The 18,817-nt window shown below is 34.6% G+C and overlaps 1 protein-coding gene across 1 annotated transcript; it reads right to left on the bottom strand.

The window, feature by feature from the left end:
• Positions 1-790: 790 nt before the first annotated feature.
• On the bottom strand, positions 791-7,787 carry LOC120082989 (ATP-dependent Clp protease ATP-binding subunit ClpA homolog CD4B, chloroplastic-like). The gene is made up of 9 exons (XM_090316372.1): positions 6,950-7,787; positions 6,093-6,208; positions 5,881-6,003; positions 5,604-5,789; positions 4,156-4,371; positions 3,025-3,242; positions 2,633-2,709; positions 2,484-2,569; positions 791-2,280 (listed from the first exon to the last, which is right to left on the bottom strand). The coding sequence occupies exons 1-9, from the start codon at positions 7,512-7,514 to the stop codon at positions 1,105-1,107; spliced, it is 2,763 nt and encodes a 920-aa protein (XP_090172498.1). The 5' UTR covers positions 7,515-7,787; the 3' UTR covers positions 791-1,104.
• Between the last annotated feature and the right edge of the window lie 11,030 nt (positions 7,788-18,817).

The raw sequence follows: 18,817 nt of genomic DNA, 5'->3' as shown, positions 1-18,817 counted from the left end.
AAGGGAATGAAGCGACACAAGTGAGATGAAAAATTAAAAAACAATGAAGATTGAAGATACCATTCATTTCTTAATAGATAATTGAACTTTTTGAAAACTCGAATGGAAAGTGTCTAACATCTTTGGATAACAATATTTAATTTTATAAAAATATTTTACAACTATCTTAAAATACTTGGATAACTATATTCGTTTCATTTCCAAAATATTCTTACTATTCATTAATTTAATATAATTTTAATTTATATAACATTTTTTTGTTAATTTCAATTTCTTTTTAAATAAACATAGTTTGTATCATTTTGTACGTTATTTTTCTCACCAAAATAATCTATATTAATTGATATTTTTGGTAAAATAAATATTAATTTAAACATCTTTCTATAAAATAAAAACCACAATATAACACAAATGAGTGTATGATTTAAAATATTTATTTTTAATTATAAAATACAGATAAATAATAGGGATATGTATTTAAAAAAATACGTTAAACATGGAAATCTCGAGAACTCATCATCCAAAACTCTTCAAACACTCCCATAAGAGCATCCTAGGATATTTGAAAGATGTTTAATTTTCTTGACGCATAAACATCTTTTTTACAGCTCACAGACCTACTAAACAAAATTAGACATAATATTTTACCAATCAAATCATTTGAAAGAGTTTAAATACCCTATAAGAACATTTTTAAAGTTCAAAAGTAGACTTACCACCTATTAAACACTTTCTAAAGTATTGTAAACAAATAAAAATATTTTTGACGTTCAAAAGTAAATCTTTCGAGTAAACAAATAAATAAGTGATGGCACATTACCAATTTTATTGATACAACGAAGTTCTGCAAAGTCATGCCGATCCTCGTAGTGGTAATAACCATTAAATGAATAAATACAACTAGAACAGAAAAGAAGTAAGAAAATCAACTACATATTTCCAGATCCACTGCACCAACTGCCCCTTCCATCTAGTTAGAAATAAATAGACTATACAAAGTACAACTACTAAATAAGATGGAATTACGTTTCATTTCCTAACTTCTAAATAATAAGATTGTTGTTATTCTCCTATCAAAAAAAAATGGGTGCATACCTTTACAGGTTACACAGGAATAGCATCTGCCAAAGACTCAGTAGCAGCTCCGCCATTGAGCACCGTCACGTTTCCATCGGAATCGGCATCCACAATTACCAAGTTACCCTCCTTGATCTCTCTTGCCAGCATCTTCTCAGCCATGCTGTCCTCCAGAAGTCTCATGATTGCCCTTCTCAATGGTCTTGCACCATAGCTTGGGTCGTATCCTTCCTCAACTACCCTATCTCTAAATCTTTCTGTAACTTGAAGATCAATTTCTTTTACTTTTAGTCTATCAAATACTTCCTTCAGCATTATATCCGCAATCTCCTTCACCTCCAGTTTTGTGAGTTGACGGAACACGATCATCTCATCCAACCTGTTCAAAAACTCAGGCCTGAAGTATTGTTTCAGTTCCTCCGTCACCAAGCTCTTGATACGGTTATAACTACTGTCCTTCTCGTCATAATCAAGGTCGAACCCTATTCTCCGACCTCCCTTCTCTATTACACTGCTTCCCACGTTCGATGTCATTATCAAAAGTGTATTCTTGAAGTCCACTGTTCTGCCCTTGCTATCTGTCAACCTTCCATCCTCTAGAATTTGAAGCATCATGTTGAACACATCAGGATGAGCTTTTTCAATCTCATCAAAGAGAACCACTGTGTATGGACGACGACGAACGGCCTCAGTTAATTGACCCCCCTCTGTGTAACCAACATAACCAGGGGGTGAACCAATGAGCTTGGAAACAGTATGTCTTTCCATAAATTCACTCATATCAAGGCGAATCATTGCTTCTTCGGAGCCAAAATAGTAAGCGGCCAATGCTTTTGCTAACTCAGATTTACCCACACCAGTTGGACCAGAAAATATAAAGCTTGCAATGGGACGATTGGGATTCTTGAGTCCAACACGAGCTCGGCGTATGGCACGGCTGATGGCTTTAACTGCTTCATCTTGACCAATGACCCTCTTATGGAGGGTCTCTTCCATTTTGAGCAGGCGGTCAGATTCATCAGTGGATACTTTCTCGACCGGAATGCCGGTCCAGGAGGAGACAATATGCTGAATATCAACTTCAGTCACAACAGGGCCTACATCCCCTGCCTCTCTTTCTGCCTTGCTCATCTCCTTACCCTTATCTATTAGAGCTGATATCTTAACCTTAAGTTCCATTTCTCTATCACGCAATTCTCCAGCCTGTTTAAAAGTAGAAGTTCACTCGAGTTTCATTTGCTAGAACTGAATCAGCTAATAAAATGGCATGGAAATACTAAAATCTAGATTTTGCTACCACTTGATCATTCATATGAAAACCCAGATAAAAAGAACACCAATATGCGGTTCCAGGAAACTAAATTGTAAAATGCTATTAGGAGAAGAATAGAAGATAACAAAATTACCTTCTCAAAATCTTGACTCCGAACAGCGTCATTCTTCTCCTTCGTGATCTGCCTGAGCTCTTTTTCAACCTCCTTAGCTTCCTCAGTAACTCATGTAGCAAAATCATGAAGAAAAATGACCGGATTGGAGAAGTTGAAAGGGATTACAAGAACATGAGCATGAAGGCGAACTCGGGAACCTGCTTCATCAATCAAGTCGATTGCCTTATCAGGCAAGAATCGATCACTGAAATTTACAGATACCCATTAACTAATTATTCCAAAGCACAGACACGACAAGGAAATCTATTACACACATCAATATTAACATAATACATAGAAAATGTCAGAGGCAATAACTTGGACACGTTATCATGCTTACCTAATCTACCTAAATATGTGGTCTTTAATGTTATCAAATAATTATCCAACCAAATTAGTCTATTAGGAGGTAGAACAAGTGGATGTTAAACATCAAAGGGCTTTTTTTCCTCCACTTAACTAAATATTAACTTTCAAGGCAATCATAACATACGTAATGTACTTTCAAAAAATAACATACCTTATGTACTGGTATGACAGCTGTGCGGCAGCTTCTAATGCTTCATCTGTGTAACGAAGTTTGTGGTGGATTTCATACCGTTCCCTGAGGCCTCTCAAAATCTGTATGGTTTCATCCACAGATGGTTCTGGCACTCTGACTGGCTGAAATCGTCGTTCTAAGGCTGGGTCTTTCTCAATGTGTTTTCTGTATTCGTCCAAGGTTGTAGCTCCAATGCACTGTAAAAATAGAGAGCCAGACAATTAGGCAGCGCAGGGAGCAAAGAACTAAAACATGTAACTCAACATTTTAAGGATTACAAGGATTGAAAAGTACCAGCCTGTCTTGTTATGAACTTTATAAGTATTTGTTATCCAATATTTTGTAACAATTGTTTTTTTTTTCCCTTTTTGTCACTTCTTGTGATGACAGATACAGAATATCTCTTTATTGTGTAGAATCTTCATTAAAATACAACTTGGTTAACAAAAATAGAGAGGAGATCCAGGTGGTTAGTTTTGGTTCTAAAAAAGATATATTAACGTGGACCCAAGATAGCTCCACAGTTCTTGGACTTGAAGCTCCGAACTACTCCCTCAGAAACTAAAGTTCGTCCTTAAGGACAAGTTTTTTAGTGATACCTTGCCATCAGGAGCTTGATTAATCAAGTTAGACTACAATGTAAACTACAATGTAAAACTCTTAGTTGGTTGAAAAGAAAAGCTACAGATCTTAATAGTGCGCATCAGAGCTTTTTGTGGCTCATACGGTTGTAAGGAAGCCATAAATTTTTCATGAGAAACAGAAGAAATCCATAAATAGTTTTTGGAATCTTGTTCATTAGATGTTAGAGCATCCTTCACCCAAATAAAAAATGTTGATTAACCACGATCTTTTTATTAACCTAGAGCGGAAGGTTTTCATCCAATAGCTTCCTTCTCTGATTTTACTCTGCCCCGGCCTCGTAAGTTGTTTTAGCCTTATTTTGTTGGGAATGTTTGGTCTCTTATCTCAAAAAATTGTTGGGTCATATATTTTTTTTTCTTTTTTTAACCTGGAGTGGAAGGTCTTCATGCAATAGCTTTCCACTACCATGGCCTCTTAGTTTCTTTGGACATTTTTTTTAAGTGAATTATATGGTCTCGAGAATACCTGCAGTTCGCCCCTTGCAAGGGCGGGTTTTAATATGTTTGCTGCATCAATAGCTCCTTCTGCAGCCCCTGCTCCAATTAATGTGTGCACCTCATCAATAAAAAGAATAATCTCATCACTTTGTTTTATTTCCTCCATCAGTTTTTTTAATCTTTCTTCAAACTCCCCACGATATTTCGTGCCAGCTACAAGAAGGCCCATATCCAAGGTTATAACCTGCACAACAGATGGTTCTAAAAAACTAACTCAATAACAAGTGCCCCAGAAAAGTGGAGAAAAATAGCCAACTAGTTCAAACTACAAAAAAATAAAAAATAAAAAGATTGTTGAGAACGGGTTTTGCAAACAAAATTGATTCCTTCATTTGTAGTAAGAGAACAATTACCAGAAATAAATAGCCTACAGAGTTTCTGGTACTTGTCTGCTAACAAAGTGTAGCCGGCTGCTTAATTGTAATTATGGTTGAAATAGATATACAATTGCACAATACTTTGTTTCTTGTTCAAACAAAAACACACAATACTTAAAATGTAGTAACATTATTTCTACGAAGGATGCAAGATTGGTCATTCAGTGTGTGTCTTATTTGAAATTGCATCAAAAGATATAATACTCTGAAGAAATATATGCATCATATTCGAAATGTTACAATTACGGGTTTAGATATTAGGCCATAAAGATTACCATCGAGGAAATAAAATCTCAAATATTGGCTAGAAAAGTTGAGTATAAAATAGTAATATTATAAATATCGTGAGTAGGACTTCTAACAGCAGGTCCAAATTTAGTGAATAAGTAAATGAAAGGCTACAAAAAGAGGGGATAAATGTCCCAGCCATACAAAAGGAATTAGCGATCAAAAAGTTATACAAAAGGACTACATAGATCGTGAAAAAGTCATTATCTATAATAATATGCTTAGGGTTTAAAAACCACCAAAGGATCTCTACAGTACGTTACAACCGTGTTAGTATCCTAAAAGTTTATTTTCTTTTTAAATTTCCAACTCGAGGCTTGTACTGGGTAATTTAACATTGTACCACCCCCTAATAAATGTTACCGACACCACGAACATTATACAAAAATACTCAAGAACAGTCAACCATGTAAGGATCCAAAGCTATACAGATTAAAGTTAGTAGACATGATTTTCTATTTTCACAGTTGTATGTTAAAAAGTACACCATGCAAGAAAATGCAAAAATACAACAATTCAAGATCAAATAATGAATAAAATCCCACACCATAGGCATTCTCTAGCCCTATTATGATCTGACATCCTAAAGTTTCTTTCTTTCCAAATTTCTAAGAGAAGAAAATACAGATGGAAACAACAAAGATTACAGCTTTAACATTTTAGGACAGCAACATAGATTGTTCAACAAACAACGAGGTATGTTCTTGTATTCTAGTAAAAGAGGCCAGTTACTGGAAGAATAAATTCTAACCTTCTTCCCTTCTATCGTTTCAGGAACATCCCCATTAGCAATCCTTTGAGCCAGACCTTCAGCAATGGCCGATTTTCCAACACCAGGTTCACCAATGAGGCAAGGGTTATTCTTTGTTCTCCGACCAAGAATTTGGGTTACACGTTCTATTTGCTGCTGCCTACCAACAACAGGATCTAGTTTACCCTGGAGAGGCAAGAAACTGAAATGAGAGCCTGTGTTTTCACAGAATAAACAAATCTTTGTCAGGAGTCACAGAAATATATTTCCAAAGCACCTCTTCTGCCAGCTTAGTTAAGTTTGTCCCATACTCTTCCAGGGTTGGCATCTTGTTCCCACTGGTCCCTCCTCCAACACCAGCACCAACAGCCTCTGTGCTCTCACCCACCATCCGAATAACCTGTTAACTCAATTTGTAAATTATTAGGCGCTGTTTAAAATGTCTTCCTCAAATAAAATAAATCTATAGTGTCAGGATGAAATTCTTGCCTGAGTCCGTATGTTAGTGGGATCAGCACCTAAATTTTCAAGAACACGAGCTGCAACACCCTCCCCTTCACGAAGTAGTCCCAGAAGCAAGTGCTCTGACCCAATATAATTGTGGCCTGAAAATGCAGGAAATTCATGCAAGTTTCATAGTCAATACAATGTTAAGTTTCCTAGTCAGTACAATGTTAAGAAGTTTAACAATGGACAGCACACATAAGAAATACACAAGACAAGATCCAACTAACGGCACATGGACCTACATATCCAGAGACACACATAAATACACATGGGATATACATCCCTTCAGATTTCTAAGAAGTTAGCATAAATCTAGCATCTACCAGTGGAAATGGTATAAGTTTAAAATGTTAAAATAAAAGGGATTAAACTGATACTTATTGCGGGAAGGAGGGAAAAAAAAAAAAAAAAAACCTTTGGACTATGAACCATACAATTTTTGCGCGGAAAAAAAGGATAGTGAAATTTGTAAATTTTTAAAGTTGAAAAAACTAACTAAATACTACTATGAGAAAATGCCAACAAAGTATAATGTCAATACCATGCCTTTAAAATGATATGCATCGTATCAAGCCACATTTGACTACTTCATAGAAAGATTATTAGTGATCCAACACCAGTTCTCGGAGACAACTTCGGACAAAACAATGATTTTTTTTTCTCTTATCAAGCATTCTAGTTTTGAAAACTAGACACCACGATTTAAGCACCCAGCAAAGCTTCAAGCCCTTACTTGCCACAGTGCATAAACTAAGAAACAAAATTGCTACTTGTAACTATACAGAGTGAAATCAAATAGATTCAAGCGGAACAGAATCAAAGAGGCAGAGAAAAATTACCGAGTTGGCGAGCTTCCTCAAGAGAGTGTTCCAAAAGACGCTTTGCAAGAGAAGTGAATGGGATTTCTACACCAACAAACCCACCACCCCGACCAATTATCTTCTCCACTTCCACACGAGCATCTTTAAGATTAATTCCCATAGATTTAAGAACCTTAGCAGCAATACCAGTGCCTTCCCCAATAAGACCCAAAAGGATCTGTTCTGTGCCAACAAAATCATGACCAAGCCGTCTCGTTTCCTCCTGAGCAAGCATAATTACTCTAATCGCTTTTTCAGTAAATCGCTCAAACATTGCTCTTGGAACACACCTGCTAGCCTTCCCTCGCCTAGAAGAGATTGTAATTGCCATCTTCGAATGAAAATCTTGTCCAGTTCTCAACATATTATCCAAAGAATTAAACCCTCTAAGTCCAGAAAAGCTTCTCATCCTCAAACCAGGTGAATGTACACTAGACATCATTTTAACAACCCGTTTTACATTACATGATCCTCTTGAAGGGGAACTCTTACTTCCACCAACAAGACCAAGAATATTTGTCGGTTGAACCAAAATTCTAGCCATGATATCCACAAAGTCACAACTTTTAGAGAAAAATAGTGAAATTTATGGGAAGTTCTCAAAGGGGCAGCTGCTGCTAGCTGGAGAAGAATTTATGGTCGCAGCCGTTGAGGTGGATGCTCATAAGATAAGAAACAGCCGCCGCCCACCAGGAATCCACCGCCGGATGGGGTGATCGTGAGAGAGAACGAGATTGAATCAGAGTTGGGGTTTCTTCCGATTTAGGGCAGTCAGATTCTGTATTTATAATATCTTTATTTTTCAATTTTATTTTGTGCTTTTTATTTATTTATTTATTTTCCTTTATTGGATAATTCAATTATCATGTAAGTTTTCTATAGTTCAAGTTGGCATATAAAGTTTACAATAAATTCCCTAATAATTTCTTTTTCTTTTTTTTTCTTTTTTTTCTTTTTTTTTTTTTTTTGCAAACGAATTTTCTAATAATTGACAACTCCTCTTTAGTAGATATTGAATTACAAATATTTTTTAAAATATGAGAAACAAATTTTGCTCTACTTTCCGAAACCAAATTAAGAATTAACCTTCACTATCTCACGGTTCATTCCCATATTTTTTTTTTAATTTAATTTATCGCATAGATTTTCATCCGGCAATCTTCTCCAAAAGGAGTGCAAATCTTCTCCAAATCTAAAGTTGGGTTAAAAACCACAAATAATTTTAGTTTTTTTTTTACTTTACTAGATAACGATTTAGTTTTTATATTTTTAAATTTATAACTATTTAGTTCTTAAATTTTAATGAAAAATGATTTAATCTCTATCATAAAAAATATCATTAAGATTTCACTAAATTTTCTTCACATATAGATGGATAAATGGATCATAAATCAATTTTATTTATATATTGTAAAGACTAAATAGTTATTTAACAAAAGTTTATATTTGATTTTGATGAGATTTTTCAGGATAGAGATTAAATTGTTACAAGTTTCAAAGCATATGGACTAAAATGTTTCAAATTTAAATGTATAGGGACTAAATCGTTACAATTAAAGTTTATTGATTAACTCGTTGTTTCTAGTTTAGAGACCAAAAGTGTTTTTTAACCAACAAGTTTATTGGAAAAACACACTTTTGGTATTGAGTTATAAGTATAATTTCTATTTAGTTTCTATGTTTCAAAATATTATTTTCTTTTGGAGTTTAGTTTCTATTTGGTTCATTGGCTTCAAAACTTTTTCAGTTTTCACTAATCTTTATGTTCTTAGTTTGGGATTGCTCTAGCTTTTAAGCTAACTGTAAGCAACTATGTTTTTAGAAAAATTGGCAGTGAAAGGAAAATAAAATAGTGATTGGTAAATTTTAATTTAAATTAAAAAACTAATTACGATATTTGATAAATTAATATTGAATTGGTGTAATTTGATTATATGAACCAAAATGTGCTCATTAATTCAATTATTTTCACATTGATGATTAATTTATAATTTATTATAATATATTTTAAAAATGTATATGATTTAAATTTCAACTAATTTTGTTCAATCTAAATTATTTGATAAAAATTTTAAAAATAATTATTACAAAAATCGAATCTATTAAAATTTGAAAATAGATATGACAAAATATATTAATATGAAAGAATATTATTGTAATATATATTTATTTAAAACGAAGATAACAAACTTTTAGAAAAGTTGAATGCTCGTGCTCTTGCCGATTAGTTAAAATTTAAAAGTGATTATGGTAGATACAATTTAAGATTTACTCACAGTTTCTAGAATGGTAAACGCAATCCAAAATGAACCTTAGCTATTTGTGTTAATTCTTTATTAACTAATTTAAAACAATTATAGTGAATATAATTAAATAATTAGTTTTCATTAATTTTTGTTACAATTAAAATTAAGTGAAAATCACATCATGGTTATTTTAAACTAGTTAATTGAAATTTAACACCAATTACCAAAATCGAATCATAAATACTCAGGTACAATCGCAAAAAAATAAAACATGTGACATTTCGAAACCCGTAATCAAATTCAAATTAGAACATAAGAATAAAAATGTAACATTTTGTAATCTAAAATTGATAATACATATTTTATGATTGGTAAGCAATGCTCATCTTGGTGGAATCTCACTTAATGACAATAATGTTGAAATTGTTACTATTTCAATTTGGGGTTTCTCGAGAGAGAAATCTTCCATCATCATTTTCATTTGTTGCTAATTTGGCGTCTCATATAGGTTTGCTTGAATTTTTTTTCTAGGTTAACAATCACTTCTGATCATTGAAACTTTAATAAAAGCGACAATTTAAGGCCTTGTTTTTTTTTTAGGATAATAATTTCGTTTCTTGTTTTGGTTTTTTTAAATTAAGTCTATTTCATCACTCATTTCTTACCGTAGTTTGCATCTTTGTTTGAATTATTAGTCTACTTCCAAAAACAAAAACAAGTTTTTAAAAACTTTTTTTAGTTTTCAAAATTTGACTTGATTTTTTAAACAACTGTAAAAAGTAGATAATAAATGAAAAAATTTTAGTAGTAGAAGTAGTGTCTATAAGCTTAATTTTAAAAAAACTAAATGAGTACTAAACGAGGCCTAAACAATTTAGTCCATGTATTTTAAAATTTGTAACAACTTAATCATTTAACTTTAACAACTAACGATTTAATCCTTATAATTTAACCATTTATTATGATTTAATATTTATTATATATAAAATACTATGAAGATTTAATGAAATTTATTATACCTGTAGATTGATCAACTGATTAACAATCAATTAAAAAAAAACTATAAAGTTTAAGTTGTTACATAATAAGATTGTCATTTAATTTTGAAGATAATTTTCATGATAGAGATTAAATTGTTGCAATTTCTGAAGTATATGGACTAAATTGTTACTCATTCGAGTATAGGGACTAGATTGCTATGGATTTGCAAATACAAGGACTAAATCATTATCAACTAAAGTTCAATGACTAAATTGTTATTTCTATGAAAGTTTAGTTTCAAAAGTGTTGTTTAACATTTTTTTTTTTCTATCATTTGGATACTTTTAATCCCATTTTTTTCATTTTCGATTTCAAATTTTGTTTATTTACCACTTATCTTATTGTAAAGTGAAATATAAAAATTGTCTTTTTTAAGACCTCGTTTGACAATTTTGTTTTGGGAGATTTTCAAAAATAGAAAAACAAAGAAAAATATTTACATAAATAACAAAATTTAATTATAGTTGTTATAGTCATTGTTATCCATGTCTACCACAGATACACGGTAATAGAAGTCTATCAGTGATGGAAACTGATATAAGTCTATCATTAATAAAGATTGATAGTCTATGAATATCTATTAGTGATAGAAAATGATAGAAGTCTACATTGATACTATCAGTGATAAAAACCGATACAAGTCAATCATAAATAGAGATTGATAGAAGTTTATCAGTATCTATTAGTTTTTTTTGTTATTTTCGTAAATAGTTTGACATTTCTTCTATCAAAATTTCTCTTTTGTTTTTTTTTTCCTATTTCTATTTCCAATATTTTAAAAAATAAAACCACATAGGTTATTATTTTTAATTTTTTGCTTTTTAAAAACAAAAAACCAAAACCATGTTTGACACTTAAAAACCAAAACCATGTTTGACACTTACTTCTTGGATTTACGTTTTCAAAAACTGAAAGCAAAAAAAAAAAAAAAAAAAAAAAAAAAGTTTGGTATTTATATTTTTTTTTTATTTTTTTTTTAACAAACCCCCAGAAGACACATGAAATTAAATCTAAACATCTAAATCAACCCCAACACCCTTGGAAATCCAATCCGGAAAATTACACGTCCAAAAATAAAAAGACTAACAAGACCGGGCAAACTCAGGCAATAAGCAAGCCACTTGATTACAACATCATGGAGCGTATGAAATACCCAGCACAACTTCACACTTTAGAAGCTCAAACGCTTCAGCACGCCTAAGGGGGAGAAAGCAAAAGATAACGACAACAACATTTTAGCCATACCCTCAGGCTCTACACAAAAGTTGATGCACTTGAGATCTAGGGCAAGTTGTATATGCCTAGAGCGGAAGCGGATCTTTCCAATTCATTGTGACAGAATTACCGCATATACATTCAAACATACTTTCATAATGCAAAAGAGATCAAGAAATCATACCAGATGAAGATTTATTCACAGCGAGTCTGAAGCCCAACTGTCTACCTCGAACAATCATCACTTGGACAGAAGGGAACGGAGAAGACAACACCACTTAGAGCTATCAGTATTCTTGGAGTCAGAATCCAAAGTGTGGGCTTTGTTCGGATTTAGTAAAGGGAAGGAGGAATAGTGACCGTACACAACGATCAAGTAAGTGGGAGATGCGGTCGTCTATCGCATAGACAATATGCTTGATCGTTTAGGTAAAGTGTATGATCGTGTAGTAAAAGTAAGCGATCGTCTAGGAAAAGGTAAACGATCGTCTATACGATCGTGTAGGAAAAGGGTGAGCGATCGTCCAATACGATTGGGTAGGAAAAACTAAGCGATCGTCTAACGATCGTTTAGTAAATATCGGGAGCTAAACGATCGTTTAGTAAAAAGGTAAGCGATTGTTTAGATAATAGCGCGACGGTGTAATTGGTATGCGATTGCTTAGCAATATCATATATGTAAGCGATCGTGCAGTCCTATCGTATAGGCACTGATTTTCTAAATGATGACACTATCTTTTTCACAATACCTACGCACACCAATATCAACATACAGTCTGTTATTTATAATGCACTCATCCATTATTTTAAACAAAGAGACACCTTCCCATTTCCTTTATAACCATCCAATTAATGTAATCTTATCACATTCATAACTTATAAATTAATATTAAATATTAATTATAATAGTTTTTCTCTACTAGATATAAATCATATTTATATCCAATTTCCTCCAAATTAATGTATCTCATACATAAAGTTAATTATATCATATTTAATTAACTCATTCAATTATATCATATATACTCGAACTCCCTCTTATCAATTTAAACACTTCAAATTGACCCAAAATCTGATTCTCAACTTGTATCCAAGCTACCAAGGGGACCTTATGGATCTATGGCTCGAAGCTCCAACAGTATGTGAATAGCTGACTAAACACTTTAATCACAATATCCACCATCCGTTAACTACCAGGCATTCCACTAAAGACCGACAGTTGAACTCTTTTTGCCATAGATATATTTCTATGTCCATTGGATATAACCAATCATCAATACAATGACCCTTCATAGATGCTCGTAATTACAGCAGACCAATTTATCGTTTTTCTCCTGTAATTACATCTTCCTTCTCAAGTACCACCGATCCCTCTAATGAACAATACAACATAGTCCTACTATGTGTGAACACCTCTCGGGCCATGAGAAGGTGTGTGGCGCCACATCGTTCAAACCCTGGAATCAGCCCTTAAGGGAGCTATTTATCTACTTGTCCCTGCCTTGGGAAAGAAGTGAATTCCATCTTGTGTAGCTGGGTTCCCAACTCCCAAATCAGACGAATCCCCAGAATGGTAGGTTTGAGTTGGTGTTTTGGCCACTCGTACCCATGCAAATCAAAGGACCGCCCTCAATGGCAGGAGTGTTGGGATTGGTGTCCTAATTCTCCCAAAGCCTCGTTGTTTTGTAAAGATACACATTGTTCAATGAATAAAATAAGTGTTATTTAATTCTGACATTTACTCATATCCAATAAACAAAGCTCATTGGTTATCTTATATGAACTTAAGCATGTATATGTGATATACAAGTCGATCATGCCTTAAATGATAACCTAAATCAGTCTGTAGTATAAGGATTAAGGTGGGATACCTGATCTTGGTGACAATACAGATACGGCCCGCTTTGTAGAGGTTTGCAAGTGTTGTAAACTACTACAGATGGTAGATCCTAACCATTCATGTGGAGACGTCGAGCGGAGGTGTTCTATACAAAGAGTTTGTATAAGACCTGAACCACGAGATGACTAGATTCTGTATATAACGCCATTGACACTAGAGACTTGCATCTCACCTAAACGACCATAGGTGACACGAACTCAATTCTGAGTGTTTTGTGAACTCCTGCCTTTGAGGGCGATCTTTTGATTAGTATGAGTGAGAGTGGCCAGATTGCCAACTCAACATGCCAACCTTTTTGGGGATTTGTCTGATCTGGGAGCTGGGAACTCAATCCACAATATGAAATTCACTCTTTTCCCAAAACATGGATAAGTAGAGAGATTGCTCCCTTAAGGGCTGATTTTGGGGCTTGAACATAGTGGCCACAGCTTCTCTTTGGAAGAGAAGACTTAGTCATAGTAGGACTATGACTTATGTTCACTAGAGGGATCAGTGGTACTTAAGGAGACAGATGTAACTACAGGAGCATCACGGTTATTGGCCCAACTGTACTTACGAGCAATCTGTGAAGGGTTGTCACACTGCTAATTAGTTAAGATGGATATATAATATATCTGTAGTGAGGAAAGTTCAACTGTCGGTCTTTAATGAAGTGCCTAGCAGTTAACGGATGGTGGATCCCGTGACTAAAGAGTTTAGTCAGTTATTCACGTACCATTGGAGCTTCGAATCTACAGGTCCATGAGGTCCCCTTGGTAGCTTGGATTCATGTTGAGGATCGGTTCTTGGTGTTGATTTGAAATGTTCAAATTGACAAGAGATATTTTGATTATATATGATATAATCGGTTTGATGTATAAGATACATCTAGTGGAGGATTAATGTAAATGAGATTTACATTAAGTACCATAGAATAGAAAAAGAACTATGGTTTATATGTTTCATGAGATGAAATATTAAAACTATAGGTTATAAATATATTATGATAAGTTAGTTATCATTTATGTTTATAATAATATTAATTATTAGATAATTAATATTTTTTCTTTTAAATAACCAAAGTAGTGGATGGTTATTGGATCATGGTAACCGTGAGTTTAAAAGGAAAGTGGTTTCCTATTTTGAAAAGAAGTTTTTACAAAAGTTTGAAAAGGAATTTGAGTTTTCTCTCTGGCAAAAAAAGAAACTCACGTTAGTCGTCAAGTAAATACAAATTTCTCAACGACAGTTGGACGAGCTAAACAATCATGCAAGTGCGAGCTAAACGATCCTGTAGTGTTTACTAAACAATCGCATAGCTTTGCTAGACGATCGCTGGCCCAAGGTAAACGATCTTGTAGAGTCCGTACGCGACAGACCAAGCTATATGATAGAGCTAAACGATCACATAGCTTTTGCTAGATGATCATATAGTTTTATCTAAACGATTGGGCATCGACCTATACGATAGGTCTCCGAATTCTCCCACTTGACCAGTCGTGTACGCGATCGCTGTTTCCTCCGTTCGTCTGCCTCATACCAAGTCTGAACATAGCCCACCCTTTGGATTCTCACACCGAGAATACCAAGGTCGCCTTGTTGGTGGTGTCAAACTCAATTCGACACCGTCGAGGTTTTCTGGAGGTCGTTCGTGGTGCTGTGGAGTTTTTTCGTGTTGTGGAGGAGTTTGTGATCGAGGAGATTGTTGAGGGCGAGTGCAAAGTGTTCGTACTGTGTTCATACGGTGTTACAGTCGTTGTTGCTCGATCAGAGTGCACAACGGAGTGTGGAGACTTTTCTGCCGATGTGCATAGAGTTTGTCTTTCTATGCATTTGAGTTTATTCATGCTTTAATTTCTTTGAATAATTGTATAACCGTTTGTTTTGAAGTCGATTGTAAATGTATATGTTCATTCATGATTGTAATTTGGAATAGTCTTGTTCCCCTGCTCATGGAAATCATCGCTTCCGATTTCCTTCAATTGGTATCAGAGCTAGGTTCTCTGATATTCCAAATTACAGATCTGAATTGAATGTTTTTTACAGTCGCTGTGGGTTTCTGCATTTGTGGTTAACCATTTTCTGCATTTGTGGATGATTTTGATGAACATTTTGGGTTTTAAATTGCCTTTTTGTTAAAACTTTCAGTCTTACAAAGTGTTAATTGAAAGAGCCCCTGTGTTTTTGGGCGAAATTAACTTTGCAATCGAGTCTGAAATTCGCAAAGTTCAAGTTTGTCGAGTCGTTCGTGATTAAGCTTCGGTGCATGGCGATGCAGTTTTCAAAGAAGAAGAAGATCAAACGTTGGTCAGATCGTGTAGCCTCAGGTAAACGATCGTAAGGATTTTACTAAGCGATCGTTTAGAGTTTACATTCTATATGATAATGTAGTATTTTCTAATCGATCGTTTAGCTAATGCTGAGTGATGGGGTAAATCGTTTACCCTATCGTGTAGCATTGGTTGCACAATCGCATAGGCACTGGAGGTAGGCGATCGTAGTAGGAGCATGTGATGCTCGTTGTTTAGTAGAAGGCATGTGCTAGACGATCATGTAGTTAGCAAGCTTTATTGCTTAGTTATTACCTATGCGATCGTGCGCATGCGATATAGAGATGCTAGCTAACCGATCGCTTAGGCGATGGTGCTTCGCGGCATCGTAGTCGCTTAGACGATCGCGGAAACGGGCGTTGTGCGGAGCGAGCTAAGTGATCGTGTACTTTAGGCTTCATCGCTTAGTAAAGGTACACAATCGTGCAATAATGGCTAACCGATCGTTTGGATTTTTCTAGACGATCGTATAATGAATGCTAAACGATCATTCAACTCTGGGAGCGTTGGTAAGCGATAGAGCAAAGAGTTTTTTTTATCGTCTAGACAATCGTGGGGTGCTTAGTACATGATGGATGGTTGGAGAAGCGATGCTTTGCTGAGTGATTCAAGACACAGTTCCTGTTTGAACCGGAGACTCCTTGCCTTTGTAATAGTTAGCTTCCCTTTTATATTTTAAGGCAAATTTACCCGTTTCATCAACTTTTATAGCTTGTACATGTGATGTATGGTTCTTATATGTCAAAGTGTTTGTCATATAGTTAAAAACCCACCTTAGGTTGTGCAATTATTCATGCACCATGTATTATAAATGTTATAATCGAGCATAAAGAAATTACTTAAAAGCATGCGTATGCATCATTAAATATAAGAGTTATATTTTGCATGCATTGAACATTATCATGCATCATCCTTTTATTATAAATGTTATAGTCTAAGGGTGAATGGAAGCATATTTTTCTTGTTTCATTGTTGTTTTGTATAAGTGTTATATAAAAGAAGTAACAATGAATGGACAATGCATTGAGCATGATACTTGGGTTGTTTATAATCGTTATGAATGTCTTGCATGTGTTAGCTTAGCGTTGTGGTTGTTTCCGTTAATAAGCGTTATAAAGGAAATTGGACCTAAAAATCAATAATTCAGAGTTGCATGCGGACTTAGGGTAAACTCAAGTTTTTTAAAAGGGTTTTAAAATTGGATTGAGATAGACCTAAGTTTAAATGGTTCTAAAGAGTTTAGTAATCTTAATCTTTTAAAATTGGTTTAATAGGATTAAATTGGTTGGAATAAAAGATTAAATTTGTTGTAAACCTATCTATAAGGGACCTTTTGTTTAAGGCGGGCTCTGGCTAGGCTGGGGTTTTAAATTGACGGAAACGTGACACCCTTACCTGGGAACCTACCTAGAAAGGTGAATTAGATAGATTTTTAACAAGCATGCGACGTTTTGGTCAAAGACTCCATTAAAGAGTTTAATGGATGATGATCAAAAGTTGTTCAACTATCCAAGGTAAAAGTTACTCTTGGGAAAACCTAAAAGTCACTTAGTTAAATCCTTAGCCATGTTTTTTCTAAGTAAGCTAAACCCTAGGTTATAAAATACTCAGTGGGAGGAGGAGGCGTATCAGATATGTCTATGATTCCACTTACGTTTCTCCCTGTATGTTCACATCGTGAGATTCATGTTTGGCCTCGAGATGCCCTAGAATGCATCCCCCTTCGAATGGTGTTTGCATAAATCAATATCAAGGTGGACAGAGAGAGTATTTATAGTAAGTGGGTGAAGCGTGTGTGCCAACACGTCCTATGATCTTTGTCATTGGTTCACACCGTGAGATTATTTTGTACGCCCTCGTGTCGTCTTCGGAGCAGACCCCTTCGGATGGGTTTTGTGCAGTTGGTCAGTATCAAGGTGAACTCTAGAAATGGATAGGGTCGCTTTAGGTTTTGCCCCAATCAGATTTTTTCCTTCGGATTGGCCTTTTGGGACAGACCTTTAGGGCTTAAAATGGCGGGTCACACTCAAGGAGTTTGTTAAGTAAGTTAATGATCTTTTGGCCAAATGAATGGTGCTAGTCGTTATAGGAACAAGAGTTGTTCTGGTATTAATGACTAGTTGAGAACTTCTCAATTCAAAGGAGGGATAACTGACCTCCCTTCGATGGCTCTTGTCCTAAAACTTTGAAGTGTCATTGTGAAACTAGATGTCACACGGGGTTCATGTTAGTTCTGCTAAAACCTTATTGGATGTTGTTTTGTTTTACAACGGGTATTTGCTTAAAACCTAACGTAGGTCAATGTGTTTTTCTTTTTAGCAACTCGTTAGTATTTCTATTTAAAGCTTTTTAAAATGACCGATTATTTACAGTGGAAAGAATCGTGTGAAACGAATTTCGTGACAAATGAACTCCATCCCACTACTCTTCAAAAGAGGAAACAATACAGTAAATATGATTTATTGGTCTTAGAGACATGTCTGGTAGAGAATGATAATTCTGCCTGAATCCTAGATTTAGGTGCTACAAATCATGTCAGTTCCTCTTACCAAGGATTTAATTCCTGGCGAATGTTGCCACAAGGAGAGATGATTCTTTGAGTCGGTAATGGTGAGGTTGTTTCAGTTGTTGCTATAGCCAGGCTGAAGTTATTTGTAGACAAGAAACGTTATCTATTACTGGATAATGTTTTGTAGTTTCTTATATTAAGAGGAACTTAATCTTGGTTTATTGTCTCATCGAACAAGGCTATACCGTCTCCTTTTTTTAGAATAAAGTGTTTATTTTCAAGAATGGAATGAAGATTGGTTATGGTTCAATAGAAAATAACTTATATGTACTAAGGCCGTTTAAGATTAGGTCACATAAACCTCAATAGAAGTTGGTGAAAAGTAGACTTCTAAAGAGTTTAGAAGAAAAATACTTATCGATATGTGAATCATGCCTCGAAGGCAAAATCACCAAACAACCTTTTACTGGAAAAGGTACAAAGCCAGGGAAGCCTTGGAGCTTGTACATTCAGACCTCTATGGTCCGATGAATGTTAAAGCTCGGTGTGGGTATAGATATTTCATCTCTTTTATAGATGATTATTCAAGGTTTGGGTATCTCCTCCTAATGCAACGTAAGTCTGAAA

The sequence above is a fragment of the Benincasa hispida genome, chromosome 8 (assembly GCF_027475165.1).
Source record: "Benincasa hispida cultivar pf3 chromosome 8, pf3_genome.v1.1, whole genome shotgun sequence".
Lineage (NCBI taxonomy): Eukaryota > Viridiplantae > Streptophyta > Magnoliopsida > Cucurbitales > Cucurbitaceae > Benincasa > Benincasa hispida.
This window is presented reverse-complemented; position numbering and strand designations above follow the sequence as displayed.